The sequence below is a fragment of the Drosophila navojoa genome, chromosome 3 (assembly GCF_054131105.1).
Source record: "Drosophila navojoa isolate 15081-1374.11 chromosome 3, UAZ_NAV_1.0, whole genome shotgun sequence".
Taxonomy (NCBI): domain Eukaryota; kingdom Metazoa; phylum Arthropoda; class Insecta; order Diptera; family Drosophilidae; genus Drosophila; species Drosophila navojoa.
Window position 1 is genome coordinate 27,840,448 of NC_142891.1, and position 21,855 is coordinate 27,862,302.

General features: G+C 41.0%; 1 protein-coding gene across 1 annotated transcript; it reads left to right on the top strand.

Annotated features, from left to right (window-relative positions):
• Positions 1 to 13: 13 nt before the first annotated feature.
• On the top strand, positions 14 to 20,394 carry CdGAPr (GTPase-activating protein CdGAPr). The gene is made up of 7 exons (XM_089256980.1): positions 14 to 196; positions 13,286 to 13,703; positions 13,764 to 15,052; positions 15,131 to 16,804; positions 16,866 to 17,139; positions 17,217 to 19,246; positions 19,556 to 20,394. The coding sequence occupies exons 2-7, from the start codon at positions 13,320 to 13,322 to the stop codon at positions 19,632 to 19,634; spliced, it is 5,730 nt and encodes a 1,909-aa protein (XP_089113106.1). The 5' UTR covers positions 14 to 196; positions 13,286 to 13,319; the 3' UTR covers positions 19,635 to 20,394.
• Positions 20,395 to 21,855: the final 1,461 nt, after the last annotated feature.

Below are 21,855 nucleotides of genomic sequence, written 5' to 3' on the forward strand. Positions count from 1 at the left end.
GTGGAACTTGGTCACACCACGGTCAGTAGTACTTTTTAGTTGGTCGTCGTCGGTTCGGTGGTCGTTCATGCGTGCGCCGCAATTTTTGTTTTCGCGTTTCCAATCGAAAAGCCTGCAAAATTTTTGCTAGTGAAAACTGCTTGAGATGTTGTAATCTAATTACAATTATATGCAAGTGCTTCAATGTACAAATAAGGTGTGTTTAATGTTTGTTCAATTTATCAAATAAGCCGTCGTTGAACTAGCATGTCTGCCAATATGTGTATGAGTCCGTAAGTGTGAGTGGGTTTGTGCGCTTGGCCCCTGTACTTGTGTGCGAGTGTATGTATGTGCGTTTGTGCCAGTGTGAGTGTGTGAAAAGCAAAAGAAAAAAGATATGCTGCTCACAGCAGCAGCAGAAATGTATTTCTTCTTCTATTTAAAAATGTGTGTCAGTGTATGTGTATTACTAAAGAAGGCATAATAAATAATAGACGCTTGTTTTTCTGCTACTCTCAAGCATTTCAAAACGCTGTCTGGATTAATTGTGTTATTGTTTTAATTTTCCCATCAGTGCGAATTGTGTGTCAAATACAGCAAAAACAAAATGAAGCAAATAACCGTTACAGAGTATTACAACAACGCCCCATTTTAAGGAGGGTCAACATCTTCCCTCCCCCCCACAGCTTCTGTGTGCGCTTTCGTCATACGTTTTTGTCGCCTCTTACTCTCACTCTCTCTCCCTATATATCTGTCTCTCTGTGTGTCTCCTATTCCCACGCATGGATCGCCGCTCGCATAATGTACGCATTTTGCCTTTTGCTTTTATTTCTGCTGCTGCTGCTGGTATGTAAAAGGGCAAATATACTTGTGTATATAGATGATGATGTGTGTGTGTTTGTACGCGTATTATTTTGTTGCTGTTACACTACATTTATGTCACCCCGCTGGTCACACTTACACTCACACCTGAGACAACTCCACCATATGCCTGCTGCCTGCTGGCCTGTCTGCCCCCTCCTCCTCGTTCCTCCTCTAGCGCTGTCTGTCTTTCTATCTGTTTTAACACATTCCACCCCATTTCGCGCTGTAAATGCCGCCCGACTGCTTGCTCCTTCTCCTCCTCATGCATGTTGTTCATTCCACTGTTTTTTGTTTTTGTTTTAGCTTTTACTTGTTTTCGAGGCTTTGGCTTAGGTGTGGCCATACTTTAGTTAGTTGTGGGTTTCCTTTACACAACGCCGCGGAAGTAGTCATAAAACAATCATATAAAAAAAGAAAACTGCGTGACATTGAATTCACCAGCAGCTCCAGTTGCGCCAACCGTTGTCCTCCTTTCCTCTCTTTTCATCGTCTCTGTCTGTGCACAGCAAGTCACCGCGTTACTTTCCCAAAATAAAGAAAACAAATACAATAAAAAAAATCCAGCTCCTGTTGCAAAGCCTTTCCTCTTTGTGGCAAGAGTTACTTTACTTTTACACTAAAAAATTTACCGGATCTTTGTGGACATATTCTTTGCGCAGGGATTAAGATGGAATAAGTTGTTTCTTATAACTTTCAACCCCTTTCAAAAACTTGTTTAACCCTGCAGACTGTACAATAATTATTGCATATAAGCAAAAAATCGAATCAGTTGAAGATCGTCACAGGGTGCAAGATAAAAGAAAATGCCCTTAAAGAGTATTTGCCGTTCGTCAGTGCTCAACTTTTGTTTCTCTTCGATTTCTAATTGTGCTGTCTTATTTTTTCCCCATTTTCTTTTATACTATTTACATATACATAAATATATATAGTTTTTTTGGGCAAGCTTTCTCATTATGCTGTATTTGTGTTATATGTTATATACGATATAACGTATAACAAGTACTGTTATTATTATGTGCCTCACGTCTGCTCGAGCCAAAGATTCGCGCTGCGACTGCGCACGATTATGGCACATTTTTATAGCTGCCACAGCGATGAAAACTGCCTTCAGACCGAAACGTGTCAAGTTGCCAGATAACTACAGATGCAACATATATGTATATACATATATATATATAAATATATATGTGCGTGTGTGTGCTTGGCTCGTGTTTGAAGCATAACGTGCGCATAGGGTTCGATTAATTCCGTTGCGCCTCGGTAGCTGTGCACTCAACTCAAACATCCGCTCACACACTCACACATACACGCCCACACTTACTACTATTTGCTGCTGTTGTTGTGTTTTGGCTGGCATCGAATAACCCTTGCTTTAGGCCAATAACTGACCAACTGGCTGTTGCTGCCGCTGCTGCTGCTGGCGGTGCTCTGGGTAACATCTGTTTCGTTGTGGCTTACAAAAAAGCAGAAAACAACAACCAAAGAAGCAGCAGCAGAAAAAACTACAGTCAAAACAAGTAAGAGTTGGTGCGAGTAAGCTCGACTTAAGCATACCCTAGAGTGTGAAATGAGGTAATATAAGAGAACATTAAAAAAGGGAATAAATAATGTGCATTAAAATTTCACTTTGCTAAATAAATAAATAAATATTGTTTATAAGATTTTATTCAAATTTATAAAATTAATTGAGATTATTAATTTTTTCATACCCTCCCCTAAAGTGATCTATTTATTGCATTCTTAGTATCAAACTTCATTGTTTCAAAAATAATATTGAATTGCATTATCAACCGGAAACTTTTAATGATTGGTTTCCATTTCTGAAATTCTCTTATACGATTATTTCTCTTTTGCACTTTATGCCATGTATACCCCATTTAATATATCTTACAGGATATATAACAAGCAAGTGCAAAAAATGACTTTACACCCGTTTTTTGCTGCTGTTATTGTTGTTGTTGCTGTTGTGGGTCTTGTCTTGTTGCCAAGTTTGCTGTTGTTGTTGTTGTTGTTTTTGTTTACACCTGTGCCTCGCATTGCGCGATTTTGCATATTATTTACTGTTTACAGCATGTAAATTCTAGCTCTGGCCACGCCCACATTCTAAAACATTTTCGAGGGCCACATACCAGCTAAGCCCACACACACACATACACACCAACAAGCGCACACACAGACGCCACATATGAAAACAGAAACTAGCGGCGCGCGGGGTTTTTCATCTGCGTATCAAATAATTGAGCTCAATTGACTTAAATTGAAACTGACAACTGCTGTTTGTTTATTCTTGTTGCTGTTGTTGTCAGCAGTCATATGAAACAAAAAACGAATAACATAATATTTATTGTTGCTGATGATCGAGCTGACGAGTTTTTGTGTGTTGTTTGATGAACTGCGCCCTAGAAACAAAGTGCTGAAATTTCAATTTCGAATTCCAGAATTGTAAACTACAGTACCTACAAATGTTTAGTATATCGAAATAAATGAATATTTATATTTAAATTATTTAATATGAATTTGATTGCAAATAACGTCTTATATCACTCAGACAGTTTAAAAATTTTGGTAACAATCTTTCGGAAATACTTTGTGTAAAATTTTAAATTTTACTCATTAAAAAAAGTAAGAATAATATTGAACAAAAATATGACATTAATAAGTTTGTTAATAAAAAAATAAAAGTAAGCATGAATTATTAAATACAATCAATATAAATAAATAAGAAATCCCAAATAAATATAAAATTGTTTTTAAAATAAGAATTTCAAATAAATTTGACATATAAACATTTTATTCCTTCAGTATTTATTTATTATATTTAATAGTTACAAGTCAATTACTATCGATAATAATGTGAGCCTTTTATAATTCGCTTACATAACATCTCATTCACTTTCTAAACCTAGTTCAGTTTCAGAAATTTCGCTAGTGATTAGTGATAAAAATTACTGGTATACTTTATCTATAGACTCCATACAATCACGTATTATTGAGATGTTTGCAGAGCCTACAAATGTGAACCTCATTTATCAGCTTATTTGCCTTGCATGCCAAATAAGCACTATAATGCATTCAATATATATAATATATTCTATATCTCTAAGCATATGCTACCTACTGCGAGCTACATTTTTGGCATTCAGTTCAGGTTTTCACCATGACTCATTGCATGTGACACACTATCTACACTTTTCTTTGATAAACTAATCAGCATTTACAAGTGAATCACGCATAGCGCTTTGATATTCAATAAAGATTGAAATCTGATAGATATGACCCTCCATTTACAAAGGAAACTAAATAATTTGAAGATTTTGAATTAAGAAGCATAAATATTATATATAGAATTTGCATATTTGAAGCCACGAAAAATCATTTGACTGATAAATCAGTTTATCTAGATATTATTTTTCTTTCAAGTTGATTCCTATCTATATTAATTCTTAGAACCGAATTATTGCATGAAAAAACATGTTTTTTATAGGGATGAAATTTATAGAATCATCAAGATCATCCCTATATGATCAGATTGCTGTTCACCTGTTTCTCAACAGCCCTGAAATTTTATGTAAGATTTCTTATATTTTCTTTAGAATGGAAATAAACCCTTTTCCCAAACGCATTTCAACCTGTAAATGCGGTGTGTAAACTCAGCGTATAAGAGTACGCAGTTCTATTTTTGTAAATTCCTGTCTAAAGTTCGTATTGACAGATATCTAAACATAGCATCCACTGAAATGCCAGCAACAAATAAACGGCAAATGGCGAAAACAAATGAAACTGAAATTTCTCGTACGAATTATTGAAATATTTATGCCTACATATATGTATATGTGCATATATATTTATATCTAGAGTCTAAAGTATAGTGTGCCTGAATAAACAGGGCATTTGATACAACCATAAGGCATGGCTCAACTTTCATTCATTCGTATTGGCATTCGCATTCGCATTCGCATTCGCATTGTTTTATTTAATTTCCTGCGCGTTCTATTCAACTTTGTTTAAAAAGAAATGCAAATGTTTGCTGTCGTTTGTTTCTAAATATATTTTGGTTCACGCATTAGTCCAGCAGCTGTTTCGCATATTTGTTAATGTGCAGTTTTATTGTACACTTAATTTGTTGTTTATTTATTTTCATTTTCATTATTGGCCTGCTGGCGCTAAAAGCTCCAATAAAAACCAAAAACCCGAAAAATACAAAATATATAAAAATGCAAATGCAAATAAAAACTATTTAGATATGCGGCATGTGTGCTGGGCAATTTTTTTTTTTTTTTTTTTTTTTTTTTTTGTATTTATATGCTTTTTTTAGACACTGGCTTCGCGCAAAAACTTTCACTTCCATTAAAAAGTCTTGTGTGTACCTGTGCGCTCGGCTGAAGCCGCGCCAAATGTCGGCGCTGACGCGAGCAGCGACTGCGACTGCGACGGCAGCGACGACGTCAGCGTCGTTAAATGACATTAGGTTAGGTTTTATGGCTCAAAGCGCTTAGCCTAGCTTTTAGAGCCCCGGCGAAATTCTGCATAAAATGTCAACGTCTGAAGATTAACATGAAAAACATAACGATTTCGCTTTTAGTCTTACATTTCTATATAGCAGGCGGAGAAATATGTACATATGTAAAAATGCTGTACAATGAAATTTTTATTAGTACAAATACTTGAGAATATCTAATATGTAGCTATTTTGTAGAGTAGATATTCTTAACTATTTTTATTGATAAAATATTCTATTTTATTTTATTTTTATATGCATCTCTATGAATGACAATTTTTTCCAAAAAAAATTAAGGTTTTTTAAATTCTGCTCAATTAGTTCAGGATCAATATGTTAGCATATTTTGGGTTTTGAAATCTTTGATATCATTCAATAAACTGCTTCGCCAAATCGTTTTCACATAAACTGTTGTTTTACATGTATTATTTGGGATTTACATATTTATGTATATTCCAATCAGCGAATTTGCTTATAACAGATCTCGGATATTAATTAAAATTAGTAAACAATAGGAATGGCCTACTTGTTTCTCTATCATTGTTGATCAGATAAAATTTGAATCATATGCTCAAAGTTCACAATTTGAATAGAAGATTTCACGCATATTAATATCGTATTTGTTCATATTCATAATCCATAAATAGCTAATGAGGTTCACATTCAAAACTATGTATTTTCGCAGCAGAAAATCATAAACTCTTGCCTGTAACTGTTGCTGCAATTGAGTATGTCAGTGAGCAAGGGCATGCAACGTTCGTTGTTTGAAGCAGTAGTTTGGGGCTTTCAATTCAAACGATTTGCGGCTGCACCTGTGTTATGTGACCGGAAGTCGAAAGCTGCGCAATTACGAGGTATGTCTGTAATGAGAGAGTTGGCTAAAGTGTTGGTTGACTGCTTGCCTGGTTGGGTCGCTGGCTGGCTGGGCGGGCGGCCACAACTAAAAATAAACGCAACGAAAGCGATTGCCAGTGTTGACTAATGTGCAGCTACATTTAAACTAATTACAGGGCATGCCCCCTCCCCGGCCGCAGCCTTTGGCGGGCTTATGGGTGAGTCAGCCCGTCAAAGAGCTGGAGGGGGCACGACACAAAAGCTCCCTCGGAAAAGGCTGAGGCTGATATGTAAACAAATGCACAAATGTGAGTCAGTAAGAGACAATCAGATCAGATTTCGCGACTGGCAAGTGCCGCGACTCGAGTCTCGGGTCTCAGGTCTCAGGTCTCAATTCTCGGATCTCCACTCTGTCAACTGCTGAGCAGATTCATGCGACTCAGCGCCGAGCGAGTTGCAAAAGAGAGATAAGCAACCAGTAGCTCGGCAATGGAACCGGAATTAAAGCAGCCTTGGAGCAACAATTCGGCTTTCAGTGGGTTGCAAGACATAGTTGGCCCATAGGCAAGACATACTTAGCCATATAAATAGTATGTATATAGTGTAGTCATTGAAGTTGGTCAGTTTAATGACTTTTTATGCGCACTCATTAGTCATTGTCCATGAGAAATTTGAAATTCGCATTGTATTCAATTGTAATGCTGTGGCAGAGCATATAGTTTGTATAAATATAATTTTAATTGGCCGTTGTGTGAATCATTTACTGAAGCCATCAGTCATCGCTTGGCTAGTGTTAATATATACATACATACATACGTATTTATAGCAACGGGCATAATTACGCCATATTGTGCGGCAATTAAAGTAATTGTAATAAAGTCCGCTCGAAATGCGACTGAGATCTTCATCATGGTTCTATTATTAATTATTATCAAAGGGTATAATAAACCAACTAAACCGAGCATTAAATAAAAGACTAAGGCTCAGCTACTCCATTGATCATTATATTACCTAATCATGCCGAATAACGAAATATAAAATGGGTTACCTTCATAGGCCCGGACTTTATTGACCCGTTGATCTAAAATTTCGAAGACAAGGTTTCACTTCTCAATATTATTTGGAGCTCTCTCTAACACTTAAGACTTATATAGTTAGTTAATAAATTATGGATTTATGACTTTTATATACCTCAGGATCTTATATTGTTGAGATGTTGGACAGAAATATATTTAGATTATTTTGAACTCTCTCTAACCTAAATTTTAGAATACATTTATGCTCTTTAAACAAAATACTTGATAATATCATTTATACTTTTCATTTAGTTTATTTAAGATCTTTAAGGTAAGTTAGACTTTCTTCTCAAGATCTTTTTAAGCTATATGGCTAATATTCCGCAAAAAATTTACATAAAGTGTAAGCAATATAAAATGAAAACCGAAAAGTTAACAATGTTATCAGCTTATTAGTTTCAGCTTTCGTTTAATCAGCGGCTGTTTATTTCTCACGCTGTGCAGATCTTAGTATGTGCTCTTGTTTTTTGCTGCTCCGTTTCCTAGAAGCCATTAACACTTAATGCACTAGAATCACAGCGCCGCATTTCCCCTAGCTCTAATCTGCTGGGATGTGGTTTCGACTCCTCCCACTTCCTCTGGGAGGAGCTGCTCTTCCATTGTGTTGCACTTGTTGAGCTTGTCAGGGACTCAGCAGCCAGATGAGCCGTCGACCGACTAACTGACTGACAACCAAGTTGGGCACGTTATGCATGCCATCGACACTATATACTACATACATGTATGTGTGCTAGTCTTTTATGGTTCGCAACATCATTTGTTAGTCCATCTGTCTGTCTGTATGTCTGTCTGTCTATCTGTTCTCGCTCTAGAAACGCCAACAGAGGCAGTTGTGACCCAGTTAGTGTCATAAATTAGCACAAGCCTCTGTCTGCAACAGACAATATGTGTTTGTGTGTGTGTGTGTGTGTGTGTGCAATGTGCATTTATTAAATGCGAGCCTAGGTATCTCAACACACTTAGATACACTCGCACGCACAGCAGCTCAGCTTGATTCAATTGAGTTTAGTCCAGCAGCCAAAGCGGTTTTCATGCGCGTATACCCTGTAGAAGGTAAGCACTAACGGGCTATACTAGCTTATTGTTTTATTTTTTAGTATACCCTGCAATCAGTAAGTACTATTTAGAAACCAAATAAGTTTCTAGAGTAGACAACACTAAAGAGTTCCCAGATTATTATTAAAGGATATTTCATAGTCAGCCTATTAAATTTAAAGCTGGCTTACTATAAGAAGCACCAATGAAGACTATCCAGCTTACAGCTAAACGGTAAATGCTGGTTTCATCTAGATCTGTGCTGGAACTGGATAATTAATGGCATTATTGAGTACATAGGGTATATATTCCATATAGAAAAATTATCTCTAAAAGAAACATTATTTAATTTGTGTGTGATACTTGATAAGGGTGGTATTAAAGCAAATTCTTGTCTCTATTTATTATTATTAATTAATTTTTCAAAATTCTCCTGATTCTGATCTAATTTTGGATACTGTGATTTTTTCAGCTAATACTTATAGTTGTAACGTTTATAATTACAGAGTATCTGTCAGGCAACTCTTGTAATCTGATGCATTTCTACTTGTCTCAATTGGGTCAGTCGTGAGAGATAAAAAAAAAAAAGTAAAAACCTGACTATTAAAAAGCCATCAACTATTGTTCAATATTAAGTTATTTCATAGCTTTAATTAGTCTACAGAGGCTGCAGGCCGATTGATATCAAAAACACAGAGAGAGAGAGAGATACAGACACAGATACAGATACACAGCGAGTGTACATGGGGCTTAATTGATTGGAGAAAGTGAGGTACATGATTCGGCTGACCATTGGCCAATTGGGTTCGTTTTTCGATGCGGTCTTTTGCCTGGGAAAATGTCTTCATCTTTGCAGCTAAAGCTTAGCTGCAACTGCCGATTGCAACATCCCAAACAACAACAACTGCAACAGCTAATCAAGCGCAACATTGCCAAGGCGAGTCATAAAATTCATTTGATATATATGCATGAAATAACTGAAAAAAAACCGATTATGACAATTGCAGCAATACAAATTGTGAATTGAAAGACAGAAAAACATTTGAGGAAACGAAAAACAGTTGGTCGAGCATATTGAATATCGTAAGGCACATGCAGTTGATATAATATTTCTAGCCATATGTATTTATATCTTACGTACATATACAATTTTAATGTAGGATTTTTAACTTTAACTGAATTTTTACCACTAGGATTTATTAATTATGAACTGTACTTACAGTTCAGCCGATCATGACCAACTTTTATTGGTCAAGATCAATGAACTGAAAATCTTACGAGCAGTTGAACAATCTGTGTGCTGATGGCTTTTTATAGGCCATTTATTGGAGAATAAATCATCATAGATCAGATATCCACGTAAATCAAATATAAACAACCATAACGATCCTGTGAAAACACCATATAAATAATCTAAGGTCTATTTGTTAATATTACTTAAGTTTTTCAATTTATTTATTATGATTTATTCTGTATACGAATATGAAATGTATATGTAAACATTTCATTGAAAAATTACAAAAAATAAATACATATGCATATGTATTTTTCATTATACTACTATACATTATATGTATTTGTGTATATTAGTGTATTTAACTTTGATTTAACAATCACCCAATTATTATTCCAATACGAACACCGTTACATCATAGTAAGTCTTTATAAAGCAATAAAACATCTTATGTCGACGATAGCATATTATAAAAGATACATAAGATTCTATATGTATATCAATATAAAGATCCCTCCCCGATTCACTCATTCTACTATTCAATGGGGCTACTTAAGTTCATTAGAGATTAGCGCAGAACGACCCTAAATGGTATCAGAAACAATCAAACCGTATAGTGTACAATGGGCTGAATGAGATATCATTAATAATGCTTAATCTAACGTGCTTATTCATGATTTTATCCCATATCCCGTTTTTTTACAGCTACATTTGACCGCATTGATCGATGCTCATTTCTTGTGTTTTCATTTTGTCTCTTTTTGTCTGCGCTGCTTTTTGCTTCTTTTTTTCGTTGTTTCCAATTTCCCAGCTCGTTTCGCCGTTTGTTTTTACCAAATTGTTTATTTCGTTTAACGACATTTTATGTGCACACGTTGTGGTTGTTGTTGTCCATTTTGTATTTCTTTATGTGCTGCATTTTCGGACCGTTAGCGTCAACGATTTTAATAGTTTGTTGCATTTGATAAACCAAGCCGGCCCCCCCACTCAATGCCTCTCTTTCACACACACAGCCATGCAGCTGCAGTCCGATGTCCACTGCCAGGCGCCGCACCGACCCCCTTCGATCCACTGCTCAAACTCGTTTCCGTCTCGCTCTGCTGCTGCGATTTCGCCGCCTCTAGTCTTTGTATGCCCATCTCTCTCTCTTAGACTCTAGCTCTCTCTCTCTTTTTCTATCTCTCGTTCAGTTTTGCGTGCGTCTCAGAGTCAGTCGCAGACACCGAGTGCAGTACTCTCTGCCTCGCCCCGCCGCACCATTCTGCCAGCTTTATTTATGAAAGTTTAAATGCATGCATTTGGTGTCGCCTGTAAATCAGAACTGCCGCTAGGCGGCGCTGCCAACTGGTTGCTTATAAATATTTATCGTATCTGCTTATAGATGGGATATACTCTCAAATATATATATATCTCAATTAGATACAATATATATATATATATATATATATATATATATATATATATATATAAATATGGGTGTGCGAGTGAGTGTGCTACATCCTTAAGTCTGAGCCAATGGCCTTATTCCAAATAAAGGAATTCCAGACACGGCTCACAGCATTTGCCCATAGAGAGTTTTGAAAGTAGAACACGGCTTGCGGTAATTGATAAAATATATACATATATACACGCATATACATACACATATTCGTATTCGTAAATACGTGCGTGTTGTTAGAAAGTAAACGCCAACAGCCGCTCATAGCTTACAGTGTCACAAATTACGCAAACATTCGCACAAAAACTTGATTAAATTCAGATAAGTCAAAGTTTTTGTGCCAGTTCTAATATATGTATGTATATGTAGGATTATCCATTAACTTTAAATTATTTCCTATAAATAGTATACCACACTTTTATACGACTATTCGCAATGAAGTATAATATCAGAATGAATGAAATAAAACAGAATATACATATATAATAATATACATTAGAAAAATATTCAAAATAAATTCAATTGAATTAAATGTGCTCAGCATGCAGTAAGCCAAGCATTCAAACGCAAGATTTTAAAAAAATATTTTATTTATTTATTCAACAACTTTCTATGAATATTCTTAGGCAGCTTTTTTTTTAAGAAACTGCAATATTATTTTTAACAGTGTAAAACAGTCTGCACACTATACAAAAGCTCTTTGGGTAGCTGTTGAGTTGAGAGTCATGCAAGTATTCTATGAGGGTCCACCTTCGACGGTTTCCGTCATTATTTTTATACAATAACAATTCTTACACATGTACCTTTGTATATCTATGCGTGTACATGTATGTGTGTGTGTGCCCCTATAAAATAGCTCGGAAATCTCAATGAGTAATTGGAAATTTATTGCCGGAGTGTCATGTGTGAAGGGAGCAGGGCCGGGCCATAGGCTAGCCAAAGCCACATTCGACTTGAGGTCATAAGAGTTGTTTATTAACTTAGCTCTGTTAATTATTAGAAATCGTTTAACTTTCAAAATTATGTAAAACTAGTTAAACGTAGCAGATAACTTGTTTAACATAAAACAAGTAAGAAAGCTCTAGTCGAGACTGCTCGACTACGAGATCCCCTGAACCCTACAAGCAACTGATATTTCAAAAATTATTAGCAAACACACACGCACACACACACACACACGCATACATACAAATACACGCACACACACACGCATACAAACAAACACACGCATACACACACTCACATATACAGGCGATTGCGCTTGGGTTGCGCTGCAGTGTTGGCAATATAATGAAAACTTATTTGTTGAATAATTTAATTTCTAGACGTACGATCGTAATGAAACTTTCAGAACGTAATCATAATGTTAAAATGTATGTGTATACCGAAGCTCAAGTCTCTAGTATTTGATATACGACTTTTACAAAGATGAGGGTGAGGGGGTGAATTTAGGTGTGGGGGGTAAATTTTAACAAAAACCGAAATTGTATAAAATTCATCTTAATATACATTTTAAATTTGGAGACTCTAGCTTGAAAGATGTAGGAGATATAATTATTTAAGTGATCTTCGATAAGGTTTTTTATCGATAAAAAAATATCGGAATGAGTTATCGTTTTTTAGTGATAAACTCGATCTGCGCGTGATATATACGGACATTTTAAAAAAAAGTTGAAGTCTCTAGCTCTTATATCTTCTGAAATCGACGCGTTCATACATGCGGACGGACGGACGGACAGACAGACGGACAGGGCCAAATCGACTCAGCTTGTCGTCCTGATCAAGAATATATATACTTTGTGGGGTCTGCCACGCCTCCTTCTGCCTGTTACATACTTTTAACAAAACCATTATACCCTTATTTCCCATTTTCAATGGGTTCAGGGTATAAAAATCATATATTCAAACATAATATATGTAAAGTTGAGAATAATGAGCAAAATGGTTGAGTTAGAATTTTTTCAATTTTAAAATTCAGATCAATAGATGTAAAGTATTTGCATATTGAAGAACTTGCATTTGCAATATATGTATATTCCAAGTAACTTAATAGCATATGAACCGAGTTAATATTTAAACTGAATATAAATGAGAAATGACGTCTAAATGTGAAACTTATATTTCATATTGCTATATATATTAAATTCATCAGACTAACCATACAGGAGAGAGAGTTGAGATGAAAAGTCAAATTGTACATAAAGATGAAATCATGAAGCTAAGCAAACGACTGTGAAATGTGTGATAACCTCTATATATATCTCAATTGGTCGCCAACTTGTAGTTTTATCATTGTTAACGAATTCTTTATGTTTCATGCATTGCAGATGACGAAATCCGTGTAGTCCGTCAGCAAGAGCCATGTCAGAGAAGGTTAGCGGCGCTCTAGCTGCGCAGCTGCATGCGCATTCGCATTCGCTTGCGCTGGCCAACAGCTCCAGCTCCAGCGCCAGCGCCTCCGCTGAGCTGCAGCAGCAGTCATTGATTGGCTCCCGGGAGGCGGTGCTGCCCTTCGAGACAGATGCACCGGCAGCTGCGATCAGTGCGCAGCTGAATTTTAAGATTGTGCCCGTGGACAGCCTGATGGCGAGTGGCATGCCCCTGGGCCTGGGCAGCAGCCAGGAGATGTTCGGCTCAATGAACACATCACAAATCTCAAATGCCTCCACAGAGTCCAGCTGCAGTCCGCCAACAGCCGCGCCTCCCAAGCCCAGCAGGCACATGGCCGTGCAGCCCTTGAACAGCGTAAGAGAAACAGTTAATCAAAGGAAATTCATGCTATAGCCTGCTCCATTTGTTTTGCAGAAATCGTGTCGCTTTCCCAAGCTGGAGGAGTGCGCCCACTTTCATTACGAGCGCGTGCAGTTGGGCGCCCTCTCGGTGCAGCTGCTGGATGACAAGTCGGAGCAGCAGCTGGGCAGCAGCATTGCCTCACAGTCGATTGGTGGGGAGCTGGCACACAGCTCAATGCGGTCTGCTGCGTTCACGCCTGAGAACTGTTGGTTCATCATACGCGTCTGTCCGCAGGGCTGCGAGCCATTTCTGATCAAACGCAGCTTCGAGAATATGCAAATGCTGGACGAGATGCTGCATCGCTGTGTCTACGATCGCAAGATAAGCGGATTGCGCAATATGAGCGAGCTGGGTGCAGACGAGGATCTCCAGTCGGAGCTGGATGTGGAATATGCAGTGGCCAAGTACTTGGAGCGCTTCTCGAAAATCGCATCCGACTCGCTGACCTGTGGCACCATACTCACCTGGCTTCAGCTGGACAACAAGGGCCGACGACTGCCCCTCGCCGATGGCGAAACGCAGAGGACAATAAACACGCCCGCTGTGGGCGCTGCTTATGGCGTGCGTCGCTACCAGGCGCAGGCACCGGATGAGATTAACATTGAGGTGGGCGACATGATATCCGTCATCGACATGCCCAGTCCGGCGGAGTCGATTTGGTGGCGTGGCAAGAAGTCGCACCTGCAAAAGTCGCTCTACGAAGTGGGATTCTTCCCGCAGTCGTGTGTAGCCACGATTGGCGACAAGGTGCCAAGGAATTTTCCAATGCCGGCTCCACTGGTGGGCCACTTGGATGCCTCGCCCACGAAGCCGGTTCTGCGCAAGCACGGAAAGTTGATTGCCTTCTTCCGTTCGTTCATCTTGTCGCGTCCATCGCGACGACGCCTCAAGCAGAGCGGCATCTACAGGGAGCGAGTGTTTTCCTGCGATCTGTCGGAGCATCTGCTGAACAGTGGCCAGGACATTCCCATGGTGTTGAGGTCCTGCGCTGAATTCATTGAGAACTATGGCGTCATTGATGGCATCTATCGCCTCTCGGGCATCACGTCGAATATACAGCGTTTACGGCGCGCCTTCGATGAGGAGCGCGTTCCAGATCTAGGCAACCCGGAGATGAAGCAGGACATTCATGCGGTCAGCTCTCTATTGAAAATGTATTTTCGCGAGCTGCCCAACCCGCTCTGCACCTATCAGCTGTACGACAACTTCGTAGAGGCTATCCAGGTGAAGGCCGACGAGGCGGACGAGCGACTGCGTCTGATGAAGGAGACGGTGCTAAAGCTACCTCCGCCGCACTATAGGTAACCGTTTTTTCAGGATTTCGAGGGAATCATGCTTAGTTGAGAATACCATTAATAACAACATCTTTCACATTACAGGACTTTGAAGTACTTGTCGGAGCACTTGCACAAGGTATCGCAGCATCACGAACGGACTGGGATGACGGACAAGAATCTGGCAATCGTTTGGGCGCCCAATTTGCTGCGCTCGCCGGCCCTCGAATCGGGAGGCGTGGCAGCACTGCGTGGCGTGGGCGTACAGGCTGTGGTCACCGAGTACCTGATACGCAACTGTCACAACATCTTCGATGCGCTCGAGGATCACAATGCCCGGCTAAGCATCGTGGGCAACGCAGCAGCAGCGGCAGCTGCCGCAGCGACTGCTGCACCGAGCGAGCTGCGCATGGAGTCGCTGACGGACTGCGAGAGTCTGCTGGTGGAACAGCGCGAACAGGACCAGTCGCTGGGGCTGATGGAGCGGCCCAAGAGCCTCAGCACAGGCGGTGCGAAGCTGATCAGTTTGGAGGAGGCGCAGGAGCGGCATTCGCGCATCGAGTGCGGCACAGACCTGAAGCAGTCGCTGCCAATCAACATGATAATGAGCAACAGCACTGCAGCCGCCTCCAACATCGGGTCCTACATTGAAGTGGGCGGCGGTCCGTCCAGCCTGCCGGACAAGTATCATACGGTGCTGTCTGTGCCGCGCAGCTGGCAGAAGCGCAAGCCGGACAAAACTCCTTCTTGGAAGTCGATATTCACGCGCAGCCAGCGCCAGGGCAACGAACCAGGCCATAAGCTGATCATCGATGGCGGGGCAAGCAGCAAGGATGCAAATGTCTCCACGCGCGTCTGCTTTGTGCAGGCATCCCATTCCCACGCTAGCAAGGAGCTCTCCAAGCACGACAAGCCCAAGTCCATTGAACTGCTGGAGACGACGCGCGATGCACGCCGCGACTCGGCGCTGGGCATCATCGGCAAGCCGATGGAGCTGTGCATACGCTCCAATTCGATTGATAGTCTGCGCACAGTTGGCCATTCGCGCAGCGTCTCGCACGACTCTTACTTCGATCTGCTGCAGTCGCCGCAGCGTGGCCACATGACCACCTGCCCGTCGCGTGAACTCTCCGAGCTGGGCCTGAACTTCGATCGCGAAGAGCCCGAGATGCGCATTTTCTCTGAGAGCGAATCGCTGGTTAGCTCGCCGCGGGTGGGCAAGGAGAATGTGCCGCCTGCAACGGGCTGTGCAACGCGTCGCATAATGCGCGCGCGCCCTGAAGAATTCTCCAGTCAGACGAACAGCGTTAATCCCAGCCCCAAGAAGCAGCCGCGTCTCAACCTCTTGTCGCCCAGTGCAGCGCGCACGTTGCCTCAGTCTGTGGCTCCACAGCAGCAACAGCAGCAGCAACAACAACAGCAGCAGCAGGGAGGAGGCTGTGGCCATGAGCCCGCGGGTGCCGAGAACTGCTGCAAGCGCTATAAGCTTGAGGATCAGCTCTCGGATATACAATTCATCGACTGCGGCACACCGGAGCATCCGCAGCAGCAATTCGCCAGCGCCGAGGTGCATCAGCCGCCGCCACCTCCAAAGCCAGCGCGTGCGCAGCCGTTGCCCTCGCCCACGGCCGCCTCGACTGCTGTGCGCTACAGCTATCCCTCAGTGCAGCTGGGTGCGAAGCGGAAGGAGCAGCTGGCGGCGAAGGAGCGCTTCAGCTACCAAGGCACCTTCACGCAGCAGGGCGCAAAGCCGGAGGCCACAGCAAGCAGAACTATGCAGTGAGTTGCTAGCTCTATTAATAGGGAATTGTTATTGAGCATTCTCTCTAATCTCTTACAGGAATGGCAGCAAGCTGCCTGTGCCCACGCCCACGACGCCTTCGCATAGTCCACGCTACTCACTGCTGCTGTGCGACACGGAGAGCTCCGAGAATAGCTCGGCCGTCAACACGCCTCAATACGATATGGAGCCGCTGATGGTGAACTCCGTAATGTCGGGCATATCGGGCGTCTCTTCCAACTTGCAGCAGCAGCAGCAGCCCTTGCTGCTGGGAGTAGATGCGGCCAGCTATCTGGGCAGCTCGCATGAGAGCCTGGGTCAGCAGCAGCAGCAGGTAAGATCCAATGGAAATTTAGAGACATTCCGGATGCTCACTCTCTCTCTCCTTATTTCTCTCTATCTCTCTTGCAGTTTCAGCCGGAGCAGCGCGATATGCATGCCTTGAAACGTGAGCTTTCGCTCGACTTGCAGCCGCAGCAGCAGCCGCGCAGAGGTGCTACACTGCCCGTCAAGGAGCTGCTGCAGGCTGCCAGCTCGCCGAACAACTCGAATCTCACAGACAACACTAGTCAATCGGTGACTCCCAGCGAGTTTGGCTACCAGCATTTGCAGCGACACCTGAGCATGCACTCGCTGCTGGCCACCGAAGAGAGCTCGCCCCTCTACGAGGACTTTGAGCAGACGCCCAGCAACGCGCTGTCGCCCGCCAAGCCTCTGCCGGCGGCTTCCGTCAGCAGCCCTATCAAGTCGACTATTAGCATAACGTACAAGTCGCCAGAGAAGGAGAAGCCGCCGACTAAGCCCGCGCTGCTGTTGGAAACAAATTTCGATGAGAATATTGTGTACGAGCAGGTGAAGCTGTTCAGGAACTCGGTGACGGAGGTCAATCAGATGCTGAACGAGCGACACGGTCAGAGCCTGAAGCAGATTGAAGAGGAGGATGGCAGCGCGCAAATGGCGCAGCAGCTGTTGCAGCTGCAAAAGGAACAAGAGGATGAGGATGAGGGGCAGCGGGACCAGGAGCAGCTTCTGTATGAGAACATTGAGCTGCGCAAGCCGAAAACAGTGTACGAGAATCTACGCGGCGAGGAAATGAAACTCAACGTAGCAAGCGACGACGTACTGGAGCTCGAGACGGGTTCGAGTTTGAATTCGGAGTCAGTTGCGAAACATCAGCCCAGTTGTGATCGCATTGAGCTAGACAGTTTGGACAGTTTGCCAAGTGTCGAGCACAATATGGAGCACGAAAAGCAAGAGCAGCTGGAGCACTCGGAGCAGCTGCCGCCTAGCAAATCGCCGTCGTTCAGCGTGAAGGAGTTGGCAACCAAATTTGAAAGTTCGCCCGTTGAACAATTGCCAAATTTTGACTTCAGCCAGCGCGGCGGCTCGATGAAAAAGCCCAATAATGAGCTCAGCCTGCCGCCCGTGGCAATGCCGCCAAAGCCGTTGCTGATGCCCGTGCCGCTCAAGAAACGCAATGCGAACGCACAGAAGATAACGCGTTCGCTGGATGAGAATGCCTTCGTACGCGAGTTCGGTGGCAAGCAGCTGCAGGATCTGACTGCATGCAACCAGCAGCAGCAGCAGCAGCAACTGCAACAGCAACAGCAGCAGCCACAGCTGCCAATGTCAGAGCTGGACAATCGGCGCAAGAGCTTTGATTTCACGCGCCCGAAAACGCTGAATCCGCCCAAGCGTTTGCCAGGAATGAGCATCACCGAGGAGATATGCCAGAAGCGCAACAATGAGTCGGCCGATCAGCAGATCACCACGCCCACCACTGAGAATCGCATTTCGCTGATACAACAGAACAATGTGCCACTGAATCCGCCAACAAGCAACGGACGCAAGAGCGTCTTGACTGGTGTGATCCTCGATCGGGAGCGCATCGACAAGATTAAGGAGGAGCGCCGCCAGCAGCTGACCCAAAAGTATTACGGAGACAGCATCAAGTCTCGCTCGAAAACCGAACTCAACTCGGCGGACGACAACTTCCAAGCATCCGAATCGCTGCGCGTCAAGTCAAAGTCTCGCGGCGATATGCATTCGCTGCAAAAGGACATGGATATGAATCTGAAGCAGCTGGCACGCGCTGGCGCTGGCTCCGAGAGCACGCTGCATCAGCAGATCGACTACAGCACCCAGCATCGTGTGCGCAGCATCTCAGACGAGAAAAATCAGAATTGTGATACCAACACCAACACTAACACCACCAACAGCAGCAGCAGTGCCAGCAACACCAATGGAGGCGCGGCCAATCAATCCAATTCGGTCAAGTCGGTTGCCCAGAAATATGCGCAGAACAATGCGCCCGTTATCACAGCGATCACCACATCAACGATGCCTGGAAAGTTCGAGCGGGGCATCGGGAATCGCGAACGTCTCTCTAGGAACTCCATGCCCCATCCCATAGCATCTACAGAGAGCAATGCGAGTGTCAAGTAAGTAGCTGAAATTGGGTTGTTAATAGATGTTAGTAATAAATGTTAATTTTAACAGATGCTAACTTGATAGCTGTTAGCAGATGTAAGATAATAGATTTTTGTTCATATTGAAGATCAGAAAAGTTAATAGGGGAAACACAATTTCTATTGTGCTCATGGTAACATATACAAATATTTATATCAGCTGATCAAATTGCAAGTATAATGTTCACATAATTAAATTTAAAATGAATACCATTTAATGAATAGTTATAGTTATGTCCTTTTTCAATTATTAACTCGCCTTTACTACTTTTCTATTTGCAGCAACAGAGAAAAGATCTCACCACAATTCTCAATACGCGATGTGACTGCGATGTTCGAATCTCGTTCACAAAACCAATAGACATGTTGGCAACATCGAATTCAGAATAACTATGTATAATCATATATAGTTATATATATATATAGATAGAAGAGCAGAAGAGAAGAAGCTGAAGAAGTATGAAATGGAGAAAAGGAGCGGCCGCGTTATATAGATTATTTAGTTTGTATAATTCTATATATATATTGGAAAGGCATTCCCAAATATGCATCCATCTATATATACGTATATTAATATACCTATAGAGATATATGTATATTGGATAATGGACCAAGCGGCACCAAAGACATGCAGCAAAAAAATCGCCGCTGGATATGATATATATATAGACTACATATACAGAGCAGAGCAAAATTCAATTTTGTTTTTCTTTCGAGATGAATATGACTAAAAAAAGACCCAGATCCTAGGCGTTAAGTTTATCTATATATAGTATAGAGAGCATTATATTTAATCATTTATTTGTGTAATTATTGCATTTCATTTGACTTGATTTTATTTTATTATATTCGGTTTATTGTGTGTGATTTGTTTCGTAAATGTTAAAAAAAATTTTACAAGAAAAAAATGAAAAATTTAAGTGTAAATTGAGAGCGCAGAGTTTTTATTCTGAAATCCTGAATTAATTTAGGTTTTTGCATTTCGACGCAACTTTGAGCGAGTTGTCTTAAGTATATTATTATTATTATTATGACTATTTTTATAATAGTATGCAGTTAATTTATTTAGATTTTTAAACTAAATCACAAAGCTTAAAAATAAATTACAAATTCAATTTTAATTATGAACTATTTTTATTTGTACCTAAGCACTTGTAAATACTCTACGCTTGCTTATACTAAATGCAGCTTACACAAAACATGGCGAACAAACAAGATTATACAAACTAAATATTTTGTAAGTGTACAAGGAACTGGACTTAACAAATCTGTCTTAACAATTAAAATACAAAAGATATGCAAATGAATTTCAACAGAAACTTTTATTCCCCATTCTATTCCAACTATTTTGTAAAGATATATACATAGTATATGTCTGTGTAGAACCTGGTAGCATAACACTTTGCAAACATAATGGTTGTCTATAGGCTAATTATGGTTACAGTTCGCTACGAAGAGAACAATAGTGTAAACAAGTAAGAAAGCTCTAGTCGAGACTGCTCGACTACGAGATCCCCTGAACCCTACAAGCAACTGATATTTCAATAATAATTAGCATCCACACACGCACTCATGCAAACAAATACACGCACACACACACTCACATATATGTACAGGTGATTGCGCTTGGGTTGCGCTGCAGTGTTGTCAATATTAGGAGAACTTATTTGTTGAATAATTTAATTTCTAGACGTACGATCGTAATGAAACTTTCAGAACGTATTCATATTGTTTAAATGTATGTGTATACCGAAGCACAAGTCTCTAATATTTGATATACGACTTTTACAAAGATGAGGGTGAGGGGATGGATTTGGGGGTGGGGGGTAAATTTTAACAAAAACCGAAATTTTATAAAATTCATCTTAATATACATTTTAAATTTGGAGACTCTAGCTTGAAAGATGTAGGAGATAAAATTTTTTTAGTGATCTTCGATAAGGTTTTTTATCGATAAAAAAGTATCGGAATGAGTTATCGTTTTTTAGTGATAAACTCGATATCCGCGTGATATATACGGACATTTTAAAAAAAAAGTTGAAGTCTCTAGCTTTTGTATCTTCTGAAATCGACGCGTTCAAACATACGGACAGACGGACGGACGGACGGACGGACGGACGGACGGACGGACAGACGGACGGACGGACGGACAGACAGACGGACAGGGCTAAATCGACTCAGCTCGTCGCCCTGATCAAGAATATATATACTTTGTGGGGTCTGCCACGCCTCCTTCTGCCTGTTACATACATTTTAACAAAACCATTATACCCTGATTTCCCATTTTCAATGGGTTCAGGGTATAAAAAATTTAGGAATCGCTCTGTGAGTCGTTCATTTGTAAAGATTACAAAAAATAAACTGGTTTGTTGAAATCCGTACATCTCCAATGGCAAGTTTGTTAAGTCCCGCTTAAGGCATGCGAATTTACATATACATATGTAAGCTGCCCTATAAATAAATATATATTTATATATTGATAGAGACCAATAAAAACTAAATCAAACATGAACAGTACTAAACGCTATAACATTAATTAAAATACGTACGCTCTATAATCCGCTCGCGTATGTCTTCAAATT